Source organism: Rattus rattus, chromosome 5 (genome assembly GCF_011064425.1).
Source record: "Rattus rattus isolate New Zealand chromosome 5, Rrattus_CSIRO_v1, whole genome shotgun sequence".
NCBI lineage: Eukaryota > Metazoa > Chordata > Mammalia > Rodentia > Muridae > Rattus > Rattus rattus.
In genome coordinates, this window is record NC_046158.1 from 104,190,509 (window position 1) to 104,212,861 (window position 22,353).

At 42.3% G+C, this 22,353-nt stretch overlaps 1 protein-coding gene and 1 non-coding gene across 4 annotated transcripts in view; one reads left to right on the forward strand and one right to left on the reverse strand.

Moving 5' to 3' along the window:
- Galk2 (galactokinase 2) overlaps positions 1-22,353 on the forward strand; it is a 116,473-nt gene that overhangs the window by 2,529 nt on the left and 91,591 nt on the right. For 2 of the 3 annotated variants that reach the window (XM_032904125.1, XM_032904124.1), the window contains exon 2: positions 19,675-19,763. In XM_032904125.1, the coding sequence (XP_032760016.1) occupies positions 19,694-19,763 (70 nt within the window). In that variant the 5' untranslated portion in view covers positions 19,675-19,693. Of the gene's footprint in view, positions 1-11,709; positions 11,876-19,674; positions 19,764-22,353 lie in introns of those variants that run through there. The other variant, XM_032904123.1, reaches the window with a different exon arrangement.
- LOC116902666 lies at positions 16,620-16,726 on the reverse strand. The gene has a single exon (XR_004388228.1). It is a non-coding gene; the product is annotated as a U6 spliceosomal RNA (small nuclear RNA).

The following is a 22,353-nucleotide window of genomic DNA, read 5'->3' on the forward strand; positions in this document are numbered from 1 at the left end:
GGGCTTTTGGTAGGGGGTTAGTCCCTGGAAGCTTTGGTTGCTTGGCATTGTTGTACATATGGGGTCTCAAGCCCCTTCAAGCTCTTCAGTTCATTCTCTGATTCCTTCAGCAGGGGTCCCGTTCTCAGTTCAGTGGTTTGCTGCTGGCATTCGCCTCTGTATTTGCTGTATTCTGGCTGTGTCTCTCAGGATGGATCTACATCCGGCTCCTGTGGGTCTGCACTTCTTTGCTTCATCCATCTTGTCTAATTGGGTGGCTGTATATGTATGGGCCACATGTGGGGCAGGCTCTGAATGGGTGTTCCTTCAGTCTCTGTTTTAATCTTTGCCTCTCTCTTCCCTGCCAAGGGTATTCTTGTTCCCCTTTTAAAGAAGGAGTGAAGCATTCACATTTTGATCATCCGTCTTGAGTTTCATTTGTTCTAGGCAACTAGGGTAATTCAAGCATTTGGGCTAATAGCCACTTATCAGTGAGTGCATACCATGTATGTCTTTCTGTGATTGGGTTAGCTCACTCAGGATGATATTTTCAGTTCAACCATTTGCCTCTGAATTTCATAAACTTCGTTGTTTTTGATAGCTGAGTAATATTCCATTGTGTAGATGTACCACATTTTCTGTATCCATTCCTCTGTTGAAGGGCATCTGGGTTCTTTCAGCTTCTGGCTATTATAAATAAGGCTGCGATGAACATAGTGGACACGTGTCTTTTTTATATGTTGGGGCATCTTTGGGTATATGCCCAAGAGAGGTATAGCTGGATCCTCAGGCAGTTCAATGTCAATTTTCTGAGAAACCTCAGACTGATTTCCAGAATGGTTGTACCAGTCTGCAACCCCCACCAACAATGGAGGAGTGTTCCTCTTTCTCCGCATCCTCGCCAGCATTTGCTGTCACCTGAGTTTTTGATCTTAGCCATTCTCACTGGTGTGAGGTGAAATCTCAGGGTTGTTTTGATTTGCATTCCCTGATGACTAAAGATGTTGAACATTTCTTTAGGTGTTTCTCAGCCATTCGGCATTCCTCAGCTGTGAATTCTTTGTTTAGCTCTGAACCCCATTTTTTTAATAGGGTTATTTGTCTCCCTCTTGGTCTAACTTTTGAGTTCTTTGTATATTTTGGATATAAGGCCTCTATCTGTTGTAGGATTGGTAAAGATCTTTTCCCAATCTGTTGGTTGCCGTTTGTCCTGACCACAGTGTCCTTTGCCTTACAAGCTTTGTAGTTTTATGAGATCCCATTTGACCGATTCTTGATCTTAGAGCATAAGCCATTGGTGTTTTGTTCAGGAAATTTTTTCCAGTGCCCATGTGTTCAGATGCTTCCCTAGTTTTTCTTCTATTAGTTTGAGTGTGTCTGGTTTGATGTGGAGGTCCTTGATCCACTTGGACTTAAGCTTTGTACAGGGTGATAAGCATGGATCGATCTGCATTCTTCTACATGTTGACCTCCAGTTGAACCAGCACCATTTGCTGAAAATGCTATCTTTTTCCATTGGATGGTTTGGGCTCCTTTGTCAAAATCAAGTGCCCATAGGTGTGTGGGTTCATTTCTGGGTCTTCAATTCTATTCCATTGGTCTATCTGTCTGTCTCTGTACCAATACCATGCAGTTTTTATCACTATTGCTCTGTAATACTGCTTGAGTTCAGGGATAGTGATTCCCCCTGAAGTCCTTTTATTGTTGAGGATAGTTTTAGCTATCCTGGGTTTTTTGTTATTCCAGATGAATTTGCAAATTGTTCTGTCTAACTCTTTGAAGAATTGGATTGGTATTTTGATGGGGATTGCATTGAATCTGTAGATCGCTTTTGGTAAAATGGCCATTTTTACTATATTAATCCTGCCAATCCATGAGCATGGGAGATCTTTCCATCTTCTGAGGTCTTCTTCAATTTCTTTCTTCAGAGTCTTGAAGTTCTTGTTGTACAAATCTTTTACTTGCTTGGTTAAAGTCACACGAGGTACTTTATATTATTTGGGTCTATTATGAAGGTGTCGTTTCCTAATTTCTTTCTCGCTTGTTTCTCTTTTGTGTAGAGGAAGGCTACTGATTTATTTGAGTTAATTTTATACCCAGCCACTTTGCTGAAGTTGTTTATCAGCTTTAGTAGTTCTCTGGTGGAACTTTTGGGATCTTAAATATACTATCATATCATCTGCAAATAGTGATATTTTGACTTCTTCTTTTCGATCTGTATCCCCCCCTTGACCTCCTTTTTGTTGTCTGATTGCTCTGGCTAGAACTTCAAGAACTATATTGAATAAGTAGGGAGAGAGTGGGCAGCCTTGTCTAGTCCCTGATTTTAGTGGGATTGCTTCAAGTTTCTCTCCATTTAGTTTAATGTTAGCCACTGGTTTGCTGTATATTGCTTTTACTATGTTTAGGTATGGGCCTTGGATTCCTATTCTTTCCAGGACTTTTATCATGAAGGGTGTTGAATTTTGTCAAATGCTTTCTCAGCATCTAATGAAATGATCATGTGGTTTTGTTCTTTCAGTTTGTTTATATAATGGATCCGTTGATGGTTTTCCGTATATTAAACCATCCCTGCATGCCTGGGATGAAGCCTACTTGATCATGGTGGATGATTGTTTTGATGTGCTCTTGGATTCGGTTTGCCAGAATTTTGTTGAGTATTTTTGCGTTGATATTCACAAGGGAAATTGGTCTGAAGTTCTCTTTCTTTGTTGGGTCTTTGTGTGGTTTAGGTATAAGAGTAATTGTGGCTTCATAGAAGGAATTCGGTAGTGCTCCATCTGTTTCAATTTTGTGGAATAGTTTGAATAATATTGGTATGAGGTCTTCTATGAAGGTCTGATAAATTCTGCACTAAACCCGTCTGGACCTGGGCTCTTTTTTGGTTGGGAGACCTTTTGACTGCTTCTATTTCCTTAGGAGTTATGGGGTTGTTTAACTGGTTTATCTGTTCCTGATTTAACTTGGTACCTGGTATCTGTCTAGGAAATTGTCCATTTCCTGCAGATTTTCAAGTTTTATTGAGTATAGGCTTTTATAGTAAGATCTGATGATTTTTTGAATTTCCTCTGAATCTGTAGTTATGTCTCCTTTTCATTTCTGATTTTGTTAATTTGGACACACTCTCTGTGTCCTCTCGTTAGTCTGGCTAAGGGTTTATCTATCTTGTTGATTTTCTCAAAGAACCAACTTTTGGTTCTGTTGATTCTTTCTATGGTCCTTTTTGTTTCTACTTGGTTGATTTCAGCTCTGAGTTTGATTATTTCCTGCCTTCTACTCCTCCTGGGTGTATTTGCTTCTTTTTGTTCTAGAGCTTTTAGGTGTGCTGTCAAGCTGCTGACATATGCTCTCTTTCCTGTTTTCTTTCTGCAGGCACTCAGCGCTATGAGTTTTCCTCTTAGCACAGCTTTCATCGTGTCCCATAAGTTTGGGTATGTTGTACCTTCATTTTCATTAAATTCTAAAAAGTTTTAATTTCTTTCTTTATTTCTTCCTTGACCAGGTTATCATTGAGTAGAGCATTGTTCAATTTCCCGTATATGTGGGCATTCTTCCCTTATTGTTATTGAAGACCAGCTTTTGGGCGTGGTGGTCCGATATATACGCATGGGATTATTTCTATCTTTCTGTACCTGTTGAGGCCGTTTTTGACCAATTATATGGTCAATTTTGGAGAAAAAAGTACCATGAGGAGCTGAGAAGAAGGTATATCCTTTTGCATTAGGGTGAACGTTCTATAAATATCCGTTAAGTCCATTTGGCTCATGACTTCTCTTAGTCTGTCTCGTCTCTGTTTAATTTCTGTTTCCATGATCTGTCCATTGATGAGAGTGGGGTGTTGAAGTCTCCTACTATTATTGTGTGAGGTGCAATATGTGTTTTGAGCTTTAGTAAGGTTTCTTTTACGTATGTAGGTGCCCTTGTATTTGGGGCATAGATATTTAGGATTGAGAGTTCATCTTGGTGGATTTTTCCTTTGATAAATATAAAGTGTCCTTCCTTATCTTTTTTGATGACTTTTAGTTGAAAATTGACTTTATTTGATATTAGAATGGCTACTCCAGCTTGCTTCTTCCGACCATTTGCCTGGAAAGTTGTTTTCCAGCCTTTCACTCTGAGGTAGTGTCTGTCTTTGTCTCTGAGGTGTGTTTCCTGTAGGCAGCAGAATGCAGGGTCCTCGTTGCGTATCCAGTTTGTTAATCTATGTCTTTTTATTGGGGAGTTGAGGCCATTGATGTTGAGAGATATTAAGGAATAGTGATTATTGCTTCCTGTTATATTCATACTTGGATGTGTTATGTTTGTGTGCTTTTCTTCTCTTTGTTTTGTTGCCAAGACGATTAGTTTCTTGCCTCTTCTTGGGTATAGCTTGCCTCCTTATGTTGGGCTTTACCATTTATTATCCTTTGTAGCGCTGGATTTGTAGAAAGATATTGTGTAAATTTGGTTTTGTCATGGAATATCTTGGTTTCTCCATCTATGTTAATTGAGAGTTTTGCAGGATACAGTATCCTGGGCTGGCATTTGTGTTCTCTTAGGGTCTGTATGACATCAGTCCAGGATCTTCTGGCCTTCATAGTTTCTGGCGAGAAGTCTGGTGTGATTCTGATAGGTCTGCCTTTATATGTTACTTGACCTTTTTCCCTTACTGCTTTTAATATTCTTTCTTTTATTTTGTGCATTTGGTGTTTTGACTATTATGTGTGGGAGGTGTTTCTTTTCTGGTCCAATCTATTTGGAGTTCTGTAGGCTTCTTGTATGCCTATGGGTATCTCTTTTTTAGGTTAGGGAAGTTTTCTTCTATGATTTTGTTGAAGATATTTACTGGTCCTTTGAGCTGGGAGTCTTCACTCTCTTCTATACCTATTATCCTTAGGTTTGATCTTCTCATTGAGTCCTGGATTTCCTGTATGTTTTGGACCAGTAGCTTTTTTCTGCTTTACATTATCTTTGACAGTTGAGTCAATGATTTCTATGGAATCTTCTGCTCCTGAGATTCTCTCTTCTATCTCTTGTATTCTGTTGGTGAAGCTTGTATCTACAGCTCCTTGTCTCTTCTTTTGGTTTTCTATATCAGGGTTGTTTCCATGTGTTCTTTCTTGATTGCTTCTATTTCCATTTTAATTCCTTCAACTGTTTGATTGTGTTTTCCTGGAATTCTTTCAGGATTTTTGTGACTCCTCTCTATGGGCTTCTACTTGTTTATTTATGTTTTCCTGGAATTCTTTTAGGGATTTTTGTGACTCCTCTCTATGGGCTTCTACTTGTTTATTTATATTTTCCTGGAATTCTTTTAGGAATTTTTGTGATTCCTCTCTGTAGGCTTCTACTTGTTTATTTATGTTTTCCTGAGTTTCTCTAAGGAGTTCTTCATGTCTTTCTTGAAGTCCTCAACATCATGATCAAATATGATTTTGAAACTAGATCTTGCTTTTCTGGTGTGTTTGGATATTCCATGTTTGTTTTGATGGGAGAATTGGGCTCGATGGTGCCATGTAGTCTTAGTTTCTGTTGCTTGGGTTCCTGCGCTTGTCTCTCACCATCAGATTATCTCTAGTGTTACTTTGTTCTGCTATTTCTGACAGTGTCTAAACTGTCCTATAGGCCTGTGTGTCAGGAGTGCTGTAGACCAGTTTTCCTCTCTTTCAGTCAGTTATGGGGAGAGAATGTTCTGCTTTCGGGCGTGTAGTTTTTCCTCCCTACAGGTCTTCAGCTGTTCCTGTGGACCTGTGCCTTGAGTTCACCAGGCAGGTCACTTGCAGCAGAAAAGTTGGTCTTACCTGTGGTCCCGAGGCTCAAGTTCGCTCAGGGGGTTCTGCCCACAGGCTCTCCATGATGGCAGCAACCGGGAAGATCTCTGCCGCGCCTCTTCCAGGAACCTCGTGCACCAGGGTTCAGATGGCCTCGGTGTTTTCCTCTGGAATCAGCAATGTGTGCAGAGAGCAGTCTCTTCTGGTTTTGCAGGCGTGTCTGCCTCTCTGAAGGTTTAGCTCTCCCTCCCACGGGATTTGGGTGCAGAGAACTGTTTATCCGGTCTGTTTCCTTCAGGTTCTGGCGGTGTCTCAGGCAGGGCTCCTGCTGCTCCTGGGCCCTCCCCCACAGGAACCCAGAGGCCTTGTACAGTTTCCTCTTGGGTCAGGGATGTGGGCAGGGGTGGGCAGTGTTGGTGGTCTCTTCCGCTCTGCAGCCTCAGGAGTGCCCACCTGACCAGGCGGTAAGGTATCTCTCCCACGGGTTCTGGGAGCAGAGAGCTGCTGCGGGCGGGATCGGGTGTGGGACTTCCGGTAAACACAGGACGTGCCTCGTCCTAGAGGGATTCTGCCTCTGTTGTCCCGATTCCACTAGGCGAGTCACTTGCAGCAGATAAGTTAGTCTTACCTGTGGCCCCGAGGCTCGAGTTCGCTCGCGGGGTGCTGCCCACGGGCTCTCCGCGGTGGCAGCAACCGGGAAGATCTGCGCCGCCTCTTCCGGGAGCCTCTGTGCACCAGGGTTCCAGATGGCCTCCGGTGTTTTCCTCTGGAATCAGCAATGTGTGCAGAGAGCAGTCTCTTCTGGTTTCGCAGGCGTGTCTGCCTCTCTGAAGGTTTAGCTCTCCCTCCCACGGGATTTGGGTGCAGAGAACTGTTTATCTGGTCTGTTTCCTTCAGGTTCCGGCGGTGTCTCAGGCAGGGCTCCTGCTGCTCCTGGGCCCTCCCCCACAGGAACCTAAAGTACATCTTATATTTAAAAATATTTTAAAATATTTTTTATTAAAGATTTAAAATTTCGTTATTATTTTAAATTATGTGCATGTATCTGCGTGTGAGTGTGTGCATGTGAGCTCAGATGCCTGCAGATGTTAGAGGTGTTGGGTCTCCTGGAAGTTGGAAGTTATAGGCAGGCAGTCTCTTGCCATGGGCACTGGGACCCAAACTCAGGTCCTCTTTAAGAGAAGCTTGTGCTCTTAAACACTGAGCCATGTCTGTAGCCCCTTAAAATTTTTAAAAATTCTGTGTATGTTTAGCATGTGTATGGATGTGCTTGATATTTTTGTGGGGGGCATTTGTCTGGTGTTAGGGGGTAACTTTCAGTCTGTCTCCTTCCATCTTTACATGGTTTGCAGAAAATGAACTCTGGTGGTCAATCTTTTGAGGCAAGAGCCTTTACCTATTGATCATTGTAAAAGTATTTTTAATTCACCTAATATAATTGTCATCTCTGAGGGACTCAGTCTGCTAACTTAGGCCTAGGCCCAGAAGCTTCTAGCTTCTGTATAATCTTATCTAGGCCTAGAATTTCATCCTCTGAGACTTGCTGCTGAATAAGCTCACCCTTTCCTTTTCTTTCTGAACTCTCGTTGGTTGGGTTAACTTAGTTGTTCTGGCTCAAACTCCTCTTCAAACTGATTCAATCTGAGTTCTCTCGGACTGAGTTGCTCTGCTTGGCCTCAGTCTAACTCTAACAAATCTGGCCTGATCTCCTGGTTCCTTCTCTACACAGTCAGAGAAACTTCTCTAGTAACGAACTATAGAAATGATCCCTGAGGCTTGAGAGATGGCTCAGTGGTTAAGAGCACCGACTGCTCTTCCAGAGGTCCTGAGTTCAATTCCCAGCAACCACATGGTGGCTCACAACCATCTGTAAAGAGATCTGATGCCCTCTTCTGGTGTATCTGAAGACAGCTACAGTGTACTTACATATAATAAATGAATAAATAAATCTTAAAAAAAAAGAAAAGAAAGAAATGATCCCTGAAAGTATAGTCTTTCCTTCTCATTTTCTAGTTTGTTCTGTCTTCACCTGTTGTATTCACCATGGTTTCTCTCAACTTGTCTCTGTAAAACTCTCCGGTAAAACTTTTTCTTCTCTATCTCTTCCCTGCTCTCCTAAGTCATCTCTCCTTGTTGTCTCTTCTGTGAGTTGAGCATATCCTATCCCTCTCAATTAGAAGTCACTTCCAAACATGGCTGCTCCTTCTACCAACTAACTTTACCTTCATTGTTTGGGATTAAAGGTGTGTACTAAAGTCTGTATTGCAGCCCGAGCAGTCATGTTGCTGAATGAAAATTCCTCACTGGCCCCAAATAGTTTAAAACAGCATTTACTGAAGTATAATTTAGTTGTGTTATTATAAGTTAGGCTGCACAAATTTATCAACTTGATAAATTTTGCCACATATTTATACCTGTGAAGTGATTTTCCTAAGAACTCAATGAGCTTATTATATTAAAGATGTTTCTTTATAGAATTTTTCTGAAATTCCTCCTCTTATGTTTTTTCAGGATACTACTATGATTTAAGCATCTTTATATGTAAATCGAAATAAGCACAATGCATTCTCACTTATCTGACCTTTATCCATGTTCTCCCCTTGTGTCAGTTGGTTGTTTGAATTCATTGCTTCGTGTTCTGTTTTTGGATATCCCATAATTATCTTTCTTTTAATGGGCATATATGAGGGGTTTCAACTCATGTTTAATATAAATAAAATGACTATGAACATTTATGTACAAGTTGTTGCGTGAACATGTTTCATTTTTGAGTAATCATTTTGAGACTGGTTCCAAGATGGCCTGTCATCCATTCAATTTGATAACTGTATCCTTTAAGTGTGGGTAGGCTATGACTTGCTCCTAAGCAAAATGATGGGGAGAAGTTGATATACATAATTGCATATACATTATTAAACAGGGTCAAGTCTGTCTTAGTCTCAGACGTTGTGTCCTTTGCTGTTCTCAAGAAGTAAAAGTGCTGATGTTTGTGTGGGTGGTTATGCCTCATTGGCTGCTTCTTGTGTTTGTTTTCAAGATAGGGCTTCTCTGTGTAGCTCTAGCTGTCCTGGAACTTGCTCTGGAGGTCAGGCTGCCTCTGCCTCCTGAGTCCTGGGGTTAAAAACATGCTCCACCACTGCCCAGCTTGTTAAGCTTCGTCATCAATTGGACAGAATCTGGAGTCCCTAGAAGGCAAGCATCTGGGTATGCCTGTGAGTGGTTATTTACATTAGCTACCGTGTGCTCTGCAGTGTGTCCTTCCCCAGACGAGCCTCTTTAAAATAGAAAACCCATCTAAGGCACACTGCCTTTCAAGTTACATTAATTGTGAGATAATAAGTGTGTATTGTTACACACCACTACATTTATGATAATGATGTTATGAAGCAGTGAATACAAACATCTACGAGAGACAGTTGGATCACACTGGAGGTATATATTCAACTTTGTAAGAAACTCTCAACTGGTTTTCCAGATAGCCGCTTAGCCTGTCTATCTGCAGTGTGCAAGAGTCCTAGTTACCTCTTTATCTTGCTGCTGTTTAGTACGAGCTGCCCTATTTCAGTTTAGCGACTCTGTCAAGAGCCCTGAGCATTCCAGTGGCTTTGCTTTGTACTTTCTTAAGGCAGCTGCTGTGCCTCTCTCTGTGCTGTATCTGACATTTAGCAGTCAGTTCTCCAGTGCATGGACTGACTATAGGTTTTTGAATATGATAACAGGGACACAAGTTACCAAAATGTGGAGCTTGTTTTGTAAATCATCCTCATTATGCTTTCTGGACAAATGCATGTGGATATGATATGGAACAGTTCCTCTGGCCAGGTGGCTTGATTGAGACTGGTATCAATGTGCTTGTTGGGGGCACCCATCTCCTTCATGGCAAATTCCTGGTTCTTTGTGTGCCCGAGGGGCATGCTTCTGGAAGCCCACTCTATGGATGCATTTGTTGATGTATTCTCAGGTCACTACCTTGTTGATGGCATGTCTCCTCTTGTCCCCATTCTTCTATGTTGGAGCCATTCTTCAGGGCGTAAGTTGTGTAAGTGTTTCTTTGGTGAAAAAAATCTAAAGGTTGTTTATCTTACTACTCTTGCATAGTAAAGAATTCGTGTGTGTGTGTGTGTGTGTGTGTGTGTGTGTGTGTGTGTGTGTGTGTATGTGTGTTGTATCTAAAAAAGATTTGCCACACTTTAGGACACTGATTATTAATTTGTTTTAAAGGAGGGTATGGGGCCAGCTGGTAAGATATCTTATCAGACAAATGCTGCTGCCAAGCTTGATGACCTGGGTTTAATTCTGGGACTCACATGGTGGAAGGAAGAACTAGCTCCACAGGTTGTTCTATGACCTCTGTGCCCATGGCACAGCACACTAAATGAACAAGGTATTAATTTCCCTTGTGAAGGTAGCATAAATATCTCCTTTCTTATTCCAGATAAGAGGGGCTGACATGTAGAGGACTCTACAGAAGTACACTGTTCAAAACCTTATGTCCTTCCATCAGAAAGAGTTGAGAGACTTTTTTGTGCATGAATTTTATACAGAGAAAAGCTAGCTGAGAGCAGCAGTCAAAGAAGGACTTGTGAATTTATTCTCTCTGCACATGACTTCAGACATGATATGCTTTCTAGTCCGGCCCTGACTTTCCTGTGGAATTGTAAACCAAATGAACTTCCTTCCCAGTGGGCAGGGCATTTGTCAGGGCATTTTGTCACAGCAAAAGAAAAGCAATGCATAAGCAGTATGAACTTCCCCTCAGTCATTCACTCAGCTGTGCCTGTTTAGTGAAAACTAGTGTGGTAGGCACGTGTCAGGTGCTGAGGACGGCACTCCCGCCCTCACACTCTCGGAGGCACCAATTGGATGACAGTAAATACCCAAGAAAACAGATATGCAGGGCAACGTTTCTCAGTCCAGCACAGTAGCAGGGAGATGTGCTGGAGATGGAATGCTTTAATAGGCCTCTGGGAGTTTGCTTAGGCAACAGAAAAATGAGGGGCGAACTGGACACCGAATGGAAAATGAGAGCATGACTGTTCCTAGGTACGGTTGAGAGGGTTCATTATAGTTTCAATGGGAAAACAGCCAGAGACATCTAGAAGGGGAAGGGTTCAGACTAAACACGGCTCTCTCTCTTGCTCTCTCTTTCTCTAACCCCTCTCTCTCTCCCTCTCCCTCCCTTTCTCTCCCTCCCTCCCTCTCCTCTTCCTCCTCTTCCTCCTCCTCCTCTCCTCCTCCTCCTCCTTCCTCCTCTCTCCTCTCTCCCCCTCTCTCTCTCTCTCTCTCTCTCTCTCTCTCTCTCTCTCTCTCTCTCTCTCTCTTTTGTGTGTGTGTAGGGGTGGGGTGGGTGTGGAGAGGAGAGAGGGAGCAAAGCAAAGAGAGTACCTGGGAGCCAAGAGACCAAGAGGGCACACAGCCAAATGTTAGGTTTTATAGAGATCAGAGGCTGGGGGAAATGGAAGCCTAGCCCCTCGCTGGAGGGTTTAGGGTAAGGAGAGGGGTGAGAAGTGCTGGGGAGAACCACAGATGCAGGGTGGGTCTTGTTCCAGGTTTCTTTGAGACCTAACAGATGCTAAAGGTTTCTTCTCACCGTTAGTGGTGTTATCTGAAGGCCTACCTATGCTTGCGTTATGGAAGAAAGAGCAAAGATATTTACATCTATTTTATGTTCCTTGCTTTGGAAATAAATTTGAATAAGAAGCAACAGGTGAACAGTTCATGCTCTTTGGGACATATCTGCTGCACATTAAGGAAAAAAGTGTCAAATTAAAAAAAAAAAAGCCCGAGAGGGATCGGAGAAATATATGAACATGTCTTTAACTGGGGCTGTACTCAACCACTTCAGGGCACAGAAAAACCTGGTCAGTCTTGCTACGCCCGCTTGAACCGAGCAAGAGGTGGTGACTGCGGTTGACAGCTGTGCCTGGAGCCTGGGAGGAGGAGCAGGGGGCGGGACAGCCTAGAAGGGGGGCCTCTTCTGCGGACCTGCAGGATTTCCGCTGAGATCCCGGAAGAAAGCTATTCCTGCCACTTTAATCTCGTGATCCTTAGCTGTGCTGCACTTCTGGAAACCGCATAGGGATCTAGCAAAATATGGCTGCGGAGGACCCCGCCACACGACGAGTCCAAGTGGCAGAACACCCCAGGTGGGGAGAGGCGTGGCTTGGGATCCCGGAGCTGGAGAGCTAGAGAGGTGCTCAAGGCGCTCATTGCTTTGGGCAGCTTCTTTTGAGTCACTGTGTGTGTGTGTGTGTGTGTGTGTGTGTGTGTGTGTGTGTGTGTCTGTGTCTGTGTCTGTGTCTGTGTCTGTGTGTCCCTGGAGGCAGAAGGAACCCTTGGGATTTTAGACATCTAGGTCTCAGACACCGCCCCAGGGGTTGTGTGTTTTTCACACGGAGGCCTTAGCCCTTTCTTGCCGAAGAATTCAGTAAAGATGCATAGCTCTACCTGGAACTGCTCGTTATCTTGCCTGTCAAGTGATAGTGCTTTTCCAAGTTTCGTCCTACCCAGTTATTTTTGAGTCTCTTTATCTGTAACAAATTCGAGCAGCTCTCAACTAATTTGTTGCCAGTTTCTAGTTACAGAGCTACCAATTCTTTTTTGATGTCTAGTGGAGGGTCTTTTTAAACTACAGATACTTTGTAGAAATAGTTTGTTCTGGTTTCTGGAGCTGAAATCTCACAGAAGCGTTCACTTGCTTTTCTGTTAGCCCAGGGGCTTCTCTGAGGTTGATTGCTTTTGAGTGTAACTCTTCCTTGCTCCCTCTTCTGTTTTGGTTGATGAGACTGTACTTTCCTATGGCTTGGTAACACTCCTTCCTGGGCAAGTCAGCAAAGATATATCTTCAGTTGCCAGGGAAAACATACCTTACTCTAGAGACAGTGCGGATTATTTCCGACCGTCATGGAATGTGTTAAGATTCTCTGAGGTCGGCCATTGCACAGTGTGGTATTTTTTTTTTTTTTTTTTTTTTACATATCCAGTGAATGAGAGAGACCACATACTTCAAATGACTCCTGAGGAATTTGTTTCATGAAAAGAAACCCACCCCTTGGCAGTGTAGTCTTGTACAAAACACATCTATGAATAAACTTCAAAATTCATATTCATTTTTTTTTTTTGAGCCAGGATCTTACTATTTAGTTCTGGCTGGCTTTAACTAGCCAGACTTCTTTCTTGGAGAGATTTGGCTGCCTCTGTCTAGGGCTAAAGATGTGTGCCACCACACCAGCTGATTTTGCATGATTTTTTTCCGTAAAAATCACTTCCCATAGTTATGCAGAAGGGAGGATGTAGCTAGTAAATATAGCTCAGTTTCTAAAAGAGGAGTTCAAGGCCAAATTCCTATAGTGCCCTTTCACGCCTTTCTTGGTCCTTAGAGTACTTACTCACACAGCAGCTCTAGAATGCTACTTCATCCGCTTTAGCTCCAGGAAAGGCCATAGAGGTCATGTAAGCTGCTCTGCTGCTGCTTGCTTCCTGACTCACTGTCAGGAATTTGTTTTGAGATAGTGTCTCTACGGTCCAAGGATGACACCGAACTCTTGATCTTCCTGCCTACACCTCAGTCATACAATTATGCTCATCTATTGTTTTGTAGCTGTTGTGCAGTTATTAGTGTCATGCAATGTTTTGCAGGAATATTTTAGAGAATCCTATTTTAGAAAAGGCTAGATTTACTAAATCTAGATGGTATGCTCTACAAATCTATCAGGTGGTCACATGGTGCAATTCATTGCTACCCTGAGGGGAAACTGGATTCTTGTGGAACTCCTGATCTTTGTTCACGATACCACTTCAGTTTCACAGGAGACCAGGCAACCACATTTCCCTTCTACCTTTCTTTGCAGTGATGTGTCTTCTCCTTAGGATTAAGTTTTAAATTGTTAGGCTGGCAAGGCATGATGGTGTATGCCTGTAATTCCAGCAACTGGAGGGACAAGTAGCATAGACTGAAAGCCAGCTGGGCTCTTAGTTACTTTTCTTTTGCTGTGAAGAGACACCATGGCCCAGACAACTTATTGAAGAAAGTTTATTTTGGAACTTCCAGTTTCAGAGGCTGAGTCCATGGTCATCGTGTGGGGAGCATGGCCCTGGAGCAGTGGCTGAGAGCTACTCTTATACATACCTGCTCGGAGAGAGGGAGCTAACTGAAAATGGCTTAGGCTTTTCAAACCTCAGAGCCTGTTCCCAGGGTCCACACCTCCAATGAGGCCACACCTCCTGAACAGTTCCACCCACTCAGGATCAAGTATTCAAGCAGGAGCCTATGAGGACCATTCTTATTCAAACTACCACATTCCTCAAAACAAGGTAATGTCTGACGAGGTAGCTCCACTGTGGAGTGCTGGCCTCAGGCATGAAGCCCTGTGCTTGATTCCCAGAACTGTGCGAACCCCTCATAGTGTAATATTCTTATAACCCCAGCACTTTGGGAGATAGAGACAGGAGAATCAGAAATTCAGGGGCATTCTTGGCTAGTCTGTGGAAGAATAGCCTGTGCTACATGAAATTATTCCTAAAAGTAATCCGAAAAATGTGATAAAGCTACTAGATCTCTCCATCCCCCATCCCCCCCCCCATCCCCCCCATCCATCCCCCAGGCTGGGGATCCCCCCATCCCCCCATCCCCAGGGCCTTCCCCCATCCCCATCCCCATCCCCCCATCCCCCATCCCCCAAGTCCCCCCATTCTCCCCCCCCACACCCCTGAGCTAAACCCAGACCCCATCCCCCTCCCCATCCCCTTTTTACAGAGTTTCTCTGTGAGGCCTTCGCTCTCTTGGAACTTATTTTGTAGACCATGCTGGCATTTAACTCAGAGGTCAACCTGCCTCTGCCTCTACCTTTGCCTCCTGGGATTAAAGATGTGTGCCACCACTCTTGACAGATTATTAATTCTTGTAATAACTTTTTGATTTCACATGTCATACAATCCATCCATTTTTAACGGATGAACTGACTTCATGAGTGCTTCCATGCAAAGCCTGACCGTCTGAGACTAATACCAAGAACCCACTCAATGTAGAAGAAGAGAACTGACCCCTGAAAGTTTTCTGACCCTTCACAAATGTGCCATGGTATTTGTGTGCCCTTGCACATACATATCTCTCTGTCTCTGTCTCTGTCTGTCTCTCTCTCACACACACAATTTAAAAAGTCTGCGACAAAGTAGTTTTTAGTAATTTCAGAGTTGTGAAACCATCACCATAATTAAATTTAGATTTTCTTTACCCCAAAATACATATCACTCTTACATTTTTATTGTTCTCTAGCAACTACTAATCTTTTGTTCTATTGTTTCTTCTTCCTTCCTTCCTTCCTCCTTCCTTCCCTCCCTCCCTGCCTGCCTGCCTGCCTGCCTGCTTGCTCTCTCTTTCTTTCTTTCTTTCTTTCTTTCTTTCTTTCTTTCTTTCTTTCTTTCTTTCCTTCCTTCCTTCCTTTCTTTTTTTCTTTCAGATTTGTTCATTTTGGACATTTCAAATAAATGCTATAGTTTTTTGTTTGTTTGTTTTTTGAGACAGCATCTTTCTGTCCTGGCTGTCCAGGAATTTGCTATATAGACCAGGCTGGCTGAACTTAATTTTTTTCTCTCTCTGTTCAATCAAACTTTGGAGTAGGTGAGACAATTACTCTAACACCAGTGCACAGCCCTAGACCCCTTCACAGAAAGTTATGAATTACTTCAAATCCTTATGGTATCAATGTACCCTGTATGATTGTTATCTACCACCTTTTTTCTTACAAAATGGTACATTTATATAAGGAAAAGAATGACAGAATAGCAAATATAATTCTTCTTTTACTACAACAAATAGTTCTTTATTTGTATGGATATTTAAGAATATTTTTAATCCCTGAGAAATTCACATACATACATACAATACATTTTGACAATTTTCACCTACTCTTTCCTTTCAACTCCTCCCACATCCCTCCTTAACCCCCCCTCAGCTTTATTCTTCCTTTTCTTTGTTATAGACTACTGGTTTGTTGTGTTTACATAAGCCTGGGTATGCATGGTTTCCTGGACTGTGACTGACCTAGCAGGGGCCACACCCTCAAAACCAACTGACCCTCCCTCCCAGCAGCCATCAACTGTCTAGGTTCCTCAGGTAGGGATGAAAGACCATGATCCCTCCCCTCCTTGGTGGAATATATATTTTTTAAAAGATTTATTTATAATACATCAGTACAGTGTATCTGAAGACAGCTACACCAGAAGAGGGCATCAGAACCCATTACAGATGGCTGTGAGCCACCATGTGGCTGCTGGGAATTGAACTCAGGACCTCTGGAAGAGCAGTCAGTGCTCTTAACCACTGAGCCATCTCTCCAGCCCCCAGAAACTCCTTGGTGGAATCTTGGATCTCACATAGACAGCTGCAGCTGCTGTGAGTTCATGAATGTATCGGTCTGTTTTTCTTAATTTTCTTCTTCTTTTTTTTAAGAGCTCATCATATCTTGATATATTTTTGTTGATCTGCATTTTTGGATGGAAGCCATGAGTTTGACATAGATACAGCTCCTGCTTGAACTTTATTGTATCTTTTGCTGTGCAGATGTTACTTATGTAGTACAGGGCAGTGTGGACAGTGATGAAGATTTCGGCTTTGTCTGGTGTTAATGGAAAAGCTTTTTAAACGCATTTCTTTGATGTTATCAGTGTTTGACCTGCAGGTATATGCATGCTTGTAGAAGTCAGAAGAGGGCTTTGGATCCTCTGAACTGGAGTTACGGATGGTTGTGAGCTGCTATGTCGGTGCTGGCAGTTGAACCTGGGTAGAACTTTAACTGCTGAGGCCTGGCTCAGCAGGACTTTAATAAGAATACTTCTGATAGTTTACCATCAAATGTGGTGTTTAATGTTTCTGATAAATACTTTTTTTTTTTAAATATGGAACGCTTCACGAATTTGCGTGTCATCCTTGCGTAGGGGCCATGCTAATCTTCTCTGTATCGTTCCAATTTTAGTATATGTGCTGCCGAAGCGAGCACTGATAAATACTTTTTATTAAATTAAAGACAGTTCCTTCTTTTCTAGCATGTTAAGGATTAAAAATATTTTATTAGCCCACATTAATTATAAATAATTGTTTTCTTTATGTCATTTTTCTTACATCTACGAATGTATTTTGATCATCTTCCTCCTCCCTTCACTACCTTCCTACTCCCATGGTAGCACTAGTAGGCACATCTTCCCTGGTTGGTCGGTATTCTTAGATACAGGGCCCACAGGAGACTGCTGCCAACCGGTCTCCCCCAGCGTCTTGCACGGCACCCACGGGTGCTGGCACTATGAGGGCTAAGCGGCGAGGAGAGAGCTTTCAGGCAGGCTCCACCTTAGTTCTTCTATGTCCTCACCAGGGCATGTGATATCTTCATAGGGCCTTACCCTGTGGTTTTGGGGGGAATGAACAGCAGTTTCAGGAACCTGTGTTTAGAATTCTCAGGACCTTCCTTGAGCACCAACTCCTATGGAGAGAGTCTCCCCTGGCTATGGAATTTTCACTGAATAAACCCGTGATTTCTGGGGCTAGTTTTACTACTCACACAGGGTAGTTTAAAAAGTAGATTTTTGTTATTATTACTAATGATGTAGTCACATAATAGTGGGTTTCATTAGAATTCATTAGAGGCAGTGATAACAGTGCCTCTATTTAGTGTTTTATTGGATGAGTTTAATGATACACTTTGGTGTGGGTGCCAGCTCTGCTCTTCTTTAGAGAGAAAGTTGCCCTGACAGCACGTGCATCTGCATGATGATTCCATAAAGGGTTTTACTTGCTTCTGATCATGTTCATCCCCCACTACCCTATTTCCTCTCTTGTCCGCTCTTTATCACCGACCCCTTCCTCTTCTTCCTCCTCCTCTTCCTCCTCTTTGTCTTCTTTTTTCTCTTCTTCCCCCTCTTCATCTTCTTCATCCCCCTCCTCTTCCTCTTTTCTTCCTCTTCCTTTTCTTTTCCCTCCTTCCTCTTCTTCATCCCCCTCCTCTTCCTCTTCCTCTTCTTCATCCCCCTCCTTTTCTTCCTCCCCTTCCTCTTCTTCCTCCTATTTATCCTCTTCTTCATCATTTTCTTTCTCTTCCTTTTCCTCATCCTCCCCCTTTTTCTCTTCTTCCTCTTTTTCCCCTTCCTCTTCCTCTTTTTCTTTCTTCTTTCTTCTTCTCACGTCTACTCACCTGTTAATATTTGTGTTGTTGCCTACTCTCCTAGAGTTCTTCTTGGAACATGGGAGTCAGGTTGTTCACAGAAGCATGGGCATCTTACCATTGAAGAAAGTGTCTCTCTTTAACAATCATTAATCACCTCAGGTAAGGGTGGAGCCCCTACTTCCTCTAGGGCAGGGTATAGGACAGGCACAATCTTGGCAGATCTCTGGCAAGCAAGTGTCCTTCTCTGTGAGGTGGGGCAGAGCAGGCACTCGGTACTGAGGTTCAAATCACCCAGTGAAGCACTTCAGTGACCACTGTCTCTATCACCTCTAATGAGTTCTCATTTACATTCTGCAGAATAGGAGTGATACTGAGCCCAAGAACCAGTTGACAATAGTGTAACCATTACTAAACACAAGCTCCATGGCAATGCTGAGCTAGACACTAGGCATGCATTATCTCCTCTGATCCTCTCAGCAACTCTATGGGGCCCACAGTTGTTCCCTATTTAGAGATGGGGGAAGTTAATGAAATTCACAATATGGAGACAACATATTTAGTTCATTTCTGCCCTAATGTACCAGCCGCAGTTTTCTTCTTTGTGTGATTTATACGCATCTGAACTACACTTAAAAGCATCACTGTTTTGTCAGTTTTAATTTATATCATTTATTAATTTATCATTTCCTTCTAAATAGCCATATTTAGCAGTCAGTATGCTCATTCTATCCTTGTTTTTCATCCTCCACATTTCATAGGGTTTTTTTTTTAAATATTTGTGTGTGTGTGTGTGTGTGTGTGTGTGTGTGTGTGTGTGTGTGTGTGTGTTGGTGGAGGGGGCTTTTTTTGGTTTATGGGTAAGAACCCATCTTTGAGAGAAGCCAGGGCAGGAACTGAGACAGAATCACAGAGGAGTGCTGTTACTTTGCTCCTTCCCTCCCTCCTCCCTCCCTCCCTCCCTCCCTCCCTCCCTCCCTCCTCCCTCCCCCCCCCCTTCTCCTTCCTCCTTCCTTTCCTCCCTGCTTTCTACTTAAATTATAGGTAAAATTTGATAGTCTGTGTCCTCCAGTTACAGTGAAGATCTACTTCTTGTGAAGTTTTATATGTTCTGCAAGATGTCTACAAAGAATCAGAGTTAGGTAGCCATCTTGTCTACATATAACTTCTGGTCCAGTAAATATTTAGTTTTTTTTTCTTTTAATTTTTGTTTTTTCCATGATGGAGACCAAACCCAAGCCCTTTCACATATTGATCAGAGAACCTTCAAACACAATACCTGCTTCTTGATAGATGTTAGGGGAGTCAGAGATCATTTCCTGCCAAGGTCTCTGTTGTAACCAGAGCTGCTGCTGAATGAGTGGGTCTGAGTGATCACACCCATAACAAAATAAGTGATCTTATTTGAACCAAACAATTGGCACAGGATGGATATAGGATTTAAACTTCCAAACATAGACTTTGAGAATTGGGACTGGAAGATATGAATGTATGAGAGAGATAGTAGAGGGCACTGGAGTTTCCAAGTCTTGTAGAGTTATATGTGGAGAAGTAAGATATGGAGGCACAGAGGCAAAAGCCGGTGTAGAGCAGAGTGGGAACCCATGATGGTGTCTTTGGACGCACAAGAGAATGGGTCAGGAGACATTAAACACCAAAGACATCAGTGTAAACTGATTTTCTGCTTGCTTCAGATTCCTAGGAGCATGCACGAACACTGTCTGATGCACTCCTACTCCTGCATGGATTTCCTGATATATGCTATTTTGAGATAGTCCACTCTTGTTTTTCAGATTGCTGAAGCTAAAAGAGATGTTCAACTCTAAGTTTGGGTCCACACCCAAGTTTTATGTTCGAGCCCCAGGAAGAGTGAACATAATAGGTATTCTGAATTTCCTCTTTGAATTTCCCCCACTTCCCTGGTGGTATGGATTTTCCAGGCTTTCTAGATGTATTCGTATTTGCTTTTGTTTCTTGTCATTTTCTATGGTTTTAGTGTTAAGTAGCAGATTTTAGCAATTTTGTGTACAATCTGTCTTCATAAATGTATAATGCTAGATACAGTTTTATATTGTATACCAACTTATTCTTTTGTGGTTAATATATCATAAATATTTTCTTATGTTTTTAAAGAGGTTATAATTATTGTTTTAATAGCCTATTAAGATGGTATTTTGTAATTTACTTAACCATTTTCTCCTTTTTTTCATTTGTTTTATTAGATATTTTTTATTTACATTTCAAATGTTATTCCCTTTCCCGGTTTCCCATCCATAAACTCCCTATCCAACTCCCTTCTTCTATGAGGGTGTTTTCCCTCCCCAACTAACCCCACTTCCTGCCTTGACATTCCCTTACACTGGGAGGTCCAACCTTGTCAGGGCCAAGAGCTTCTCCTTCCATTGGTTCCCAACAAGGTCATCCTCTGCTACATAAGCAGCTGGAGCCATGGTTCTGTCCATGTGTAGTCTTTGGGTAGTGGTTTAGTCTCTGGGAGTTCTGGTTGGTTGGTATTGTTGTTCTTATGGGGTTGCAAACCCCTCAACTCCTTTAATCCTTTCTCTAACTCCTCCTATGAGGACCCCATTCCCAGTTCAATGGTTTACTGCTAGCATTTGCCTCTGTATTTGTCATGCTCTGGCTGAGCCTCTCAGGAAACAGCTATATCAGGCTCCTGTCAGCATGCACTTCTTGGCTTCATCAATATTGTCTGGGTTTGGTGGCTGCATATATATGGGCTGGATCCCCAGGTGGGGCAGGCTCTGAATGGCCATTCCTTCAGTCTCTGCTCAAAACTTTGTCTCCATATCTCCTCCTATGAATATTTTTATTCCCCTTTTTAAAAAGGACTGAAGCATCTGCACTTTGGTCATATTTCTTCTTGAGCTTCATGTAATCTGTGGATTGTATCTTGGGTAATTCGAGCTTTTGGGCTAATATCTACTTATCAGTGAGTGCATACCATGTGTTTTTGTTTGTTTGTGTTTTTTTGTTTTTTTGTGATTGGGTTACCTCACTCAGGATGACATTTCCTAGTTCCATCCATTTGCCTATGAATTTCATGAAGTCTTTGGTAGCTGAATAGTACTCCATTGTGTAGATGTACCACATTTTCGTTATCCAGTTCTCTGTTGAAGGGCATCTGGGTTCTTTCCAGGTTCTGGCTATTAGAAAAAAGACTGCTATGAACATAATGGAGCATGTGTCCTTGTTATATGTTGGAGCATCATTTGGATATATGTTCAGGAATGGTATAGCCAGGTCCTCAAGTATTACTATATCCAATTTTCTGAGAAACCTCCAGACTGATTTGCAGAGTGGTTGTACCAGTCTGCAAACCCACCAACAATGGAGTAGTGTTCCTCTTTCTCCACATCCTCATCAGCATCTGTTGTCATCTGAGTTTTTGATCTTAGCCATTCTGACTGGCATGAGGTGGAATCTCAGGGTTGTTTTGATTTGCAGTGCCCTGATGACTAAGGATGTCGACCATTTCTTTAGGTACTTCTTAGACATTCAATATTTTTCAGCTGTGAATTCTTCATTTATCTCTGTGCCCCATTTCTTATAGGGTTATTTGGCTCTCTGGAGTCTAACTTCTTGAGTTCTTTGTATATTTTGGATATTAGCCCTCTATCAGATATAGGATTGGTAAAGATCTTTCCCTAATCTGTTGATTGCCATTTTGTCCTAAAGACAGTGTCCTTTGCCTTACAGAAGCTTTGCAATTTTATGAGGTCCCATTTGTGGATTCTTAATCTTAGAGCATAAGGGAAAATTTCCCCAGTGCCCATGTATTCCAGGCTCTTCCCCACTTTTTCTTCTATTAGTTTGAGCGTATCTGGTTTGATGTGGAGGTCCTTGATCCACTTGGACTTAAGCTTTGTACAGAGCAACAAGAATGGGCCAATTTGCATTTTTCTACATGCTGATCTCCAGTTGAACCAGCACCATTTGTTGAAAATGCTGTCTTTTTTCCATTGGGTGGTTTTGGCTCCTTTGTCAAAGATCAAGTGACCATAGGTGTGGGGGTTCATTTCTGTGTCTTCAGTTCTATTCCATTGATCTACCTGCCTGTCTCTGTACCAATACCATACAGTTTTTTATTACTATTGCTCTGTAATACTGCTTGAGGTCAGGGATGGTGATTCCCCTAAAAGTTCTTTTATTGTTGAGTATAGTTTTTGTTATCTTGGGTTCTTTGTTATCCCAAATGAATTTGCAAATTGCTCTTTCTAATTCTATGAAGAATTGAGTTGGAATTTCAATGGGGATTGCATTGAATCTGTAGATTGCTTTTGGTAAAATGGCCATTTTTACTATATTAATCCTGTCAATCCGTGAACATGGGAGATATTTCCATCTTCTGAGATCTTCTTCAATTTCTTTCTTCAGAGACTTGTTGTTCTTCTCATATAGATCTTTCACTTGCTTGGTTAGAGTCACACCAAGATATTTTAATGTTATTTGTG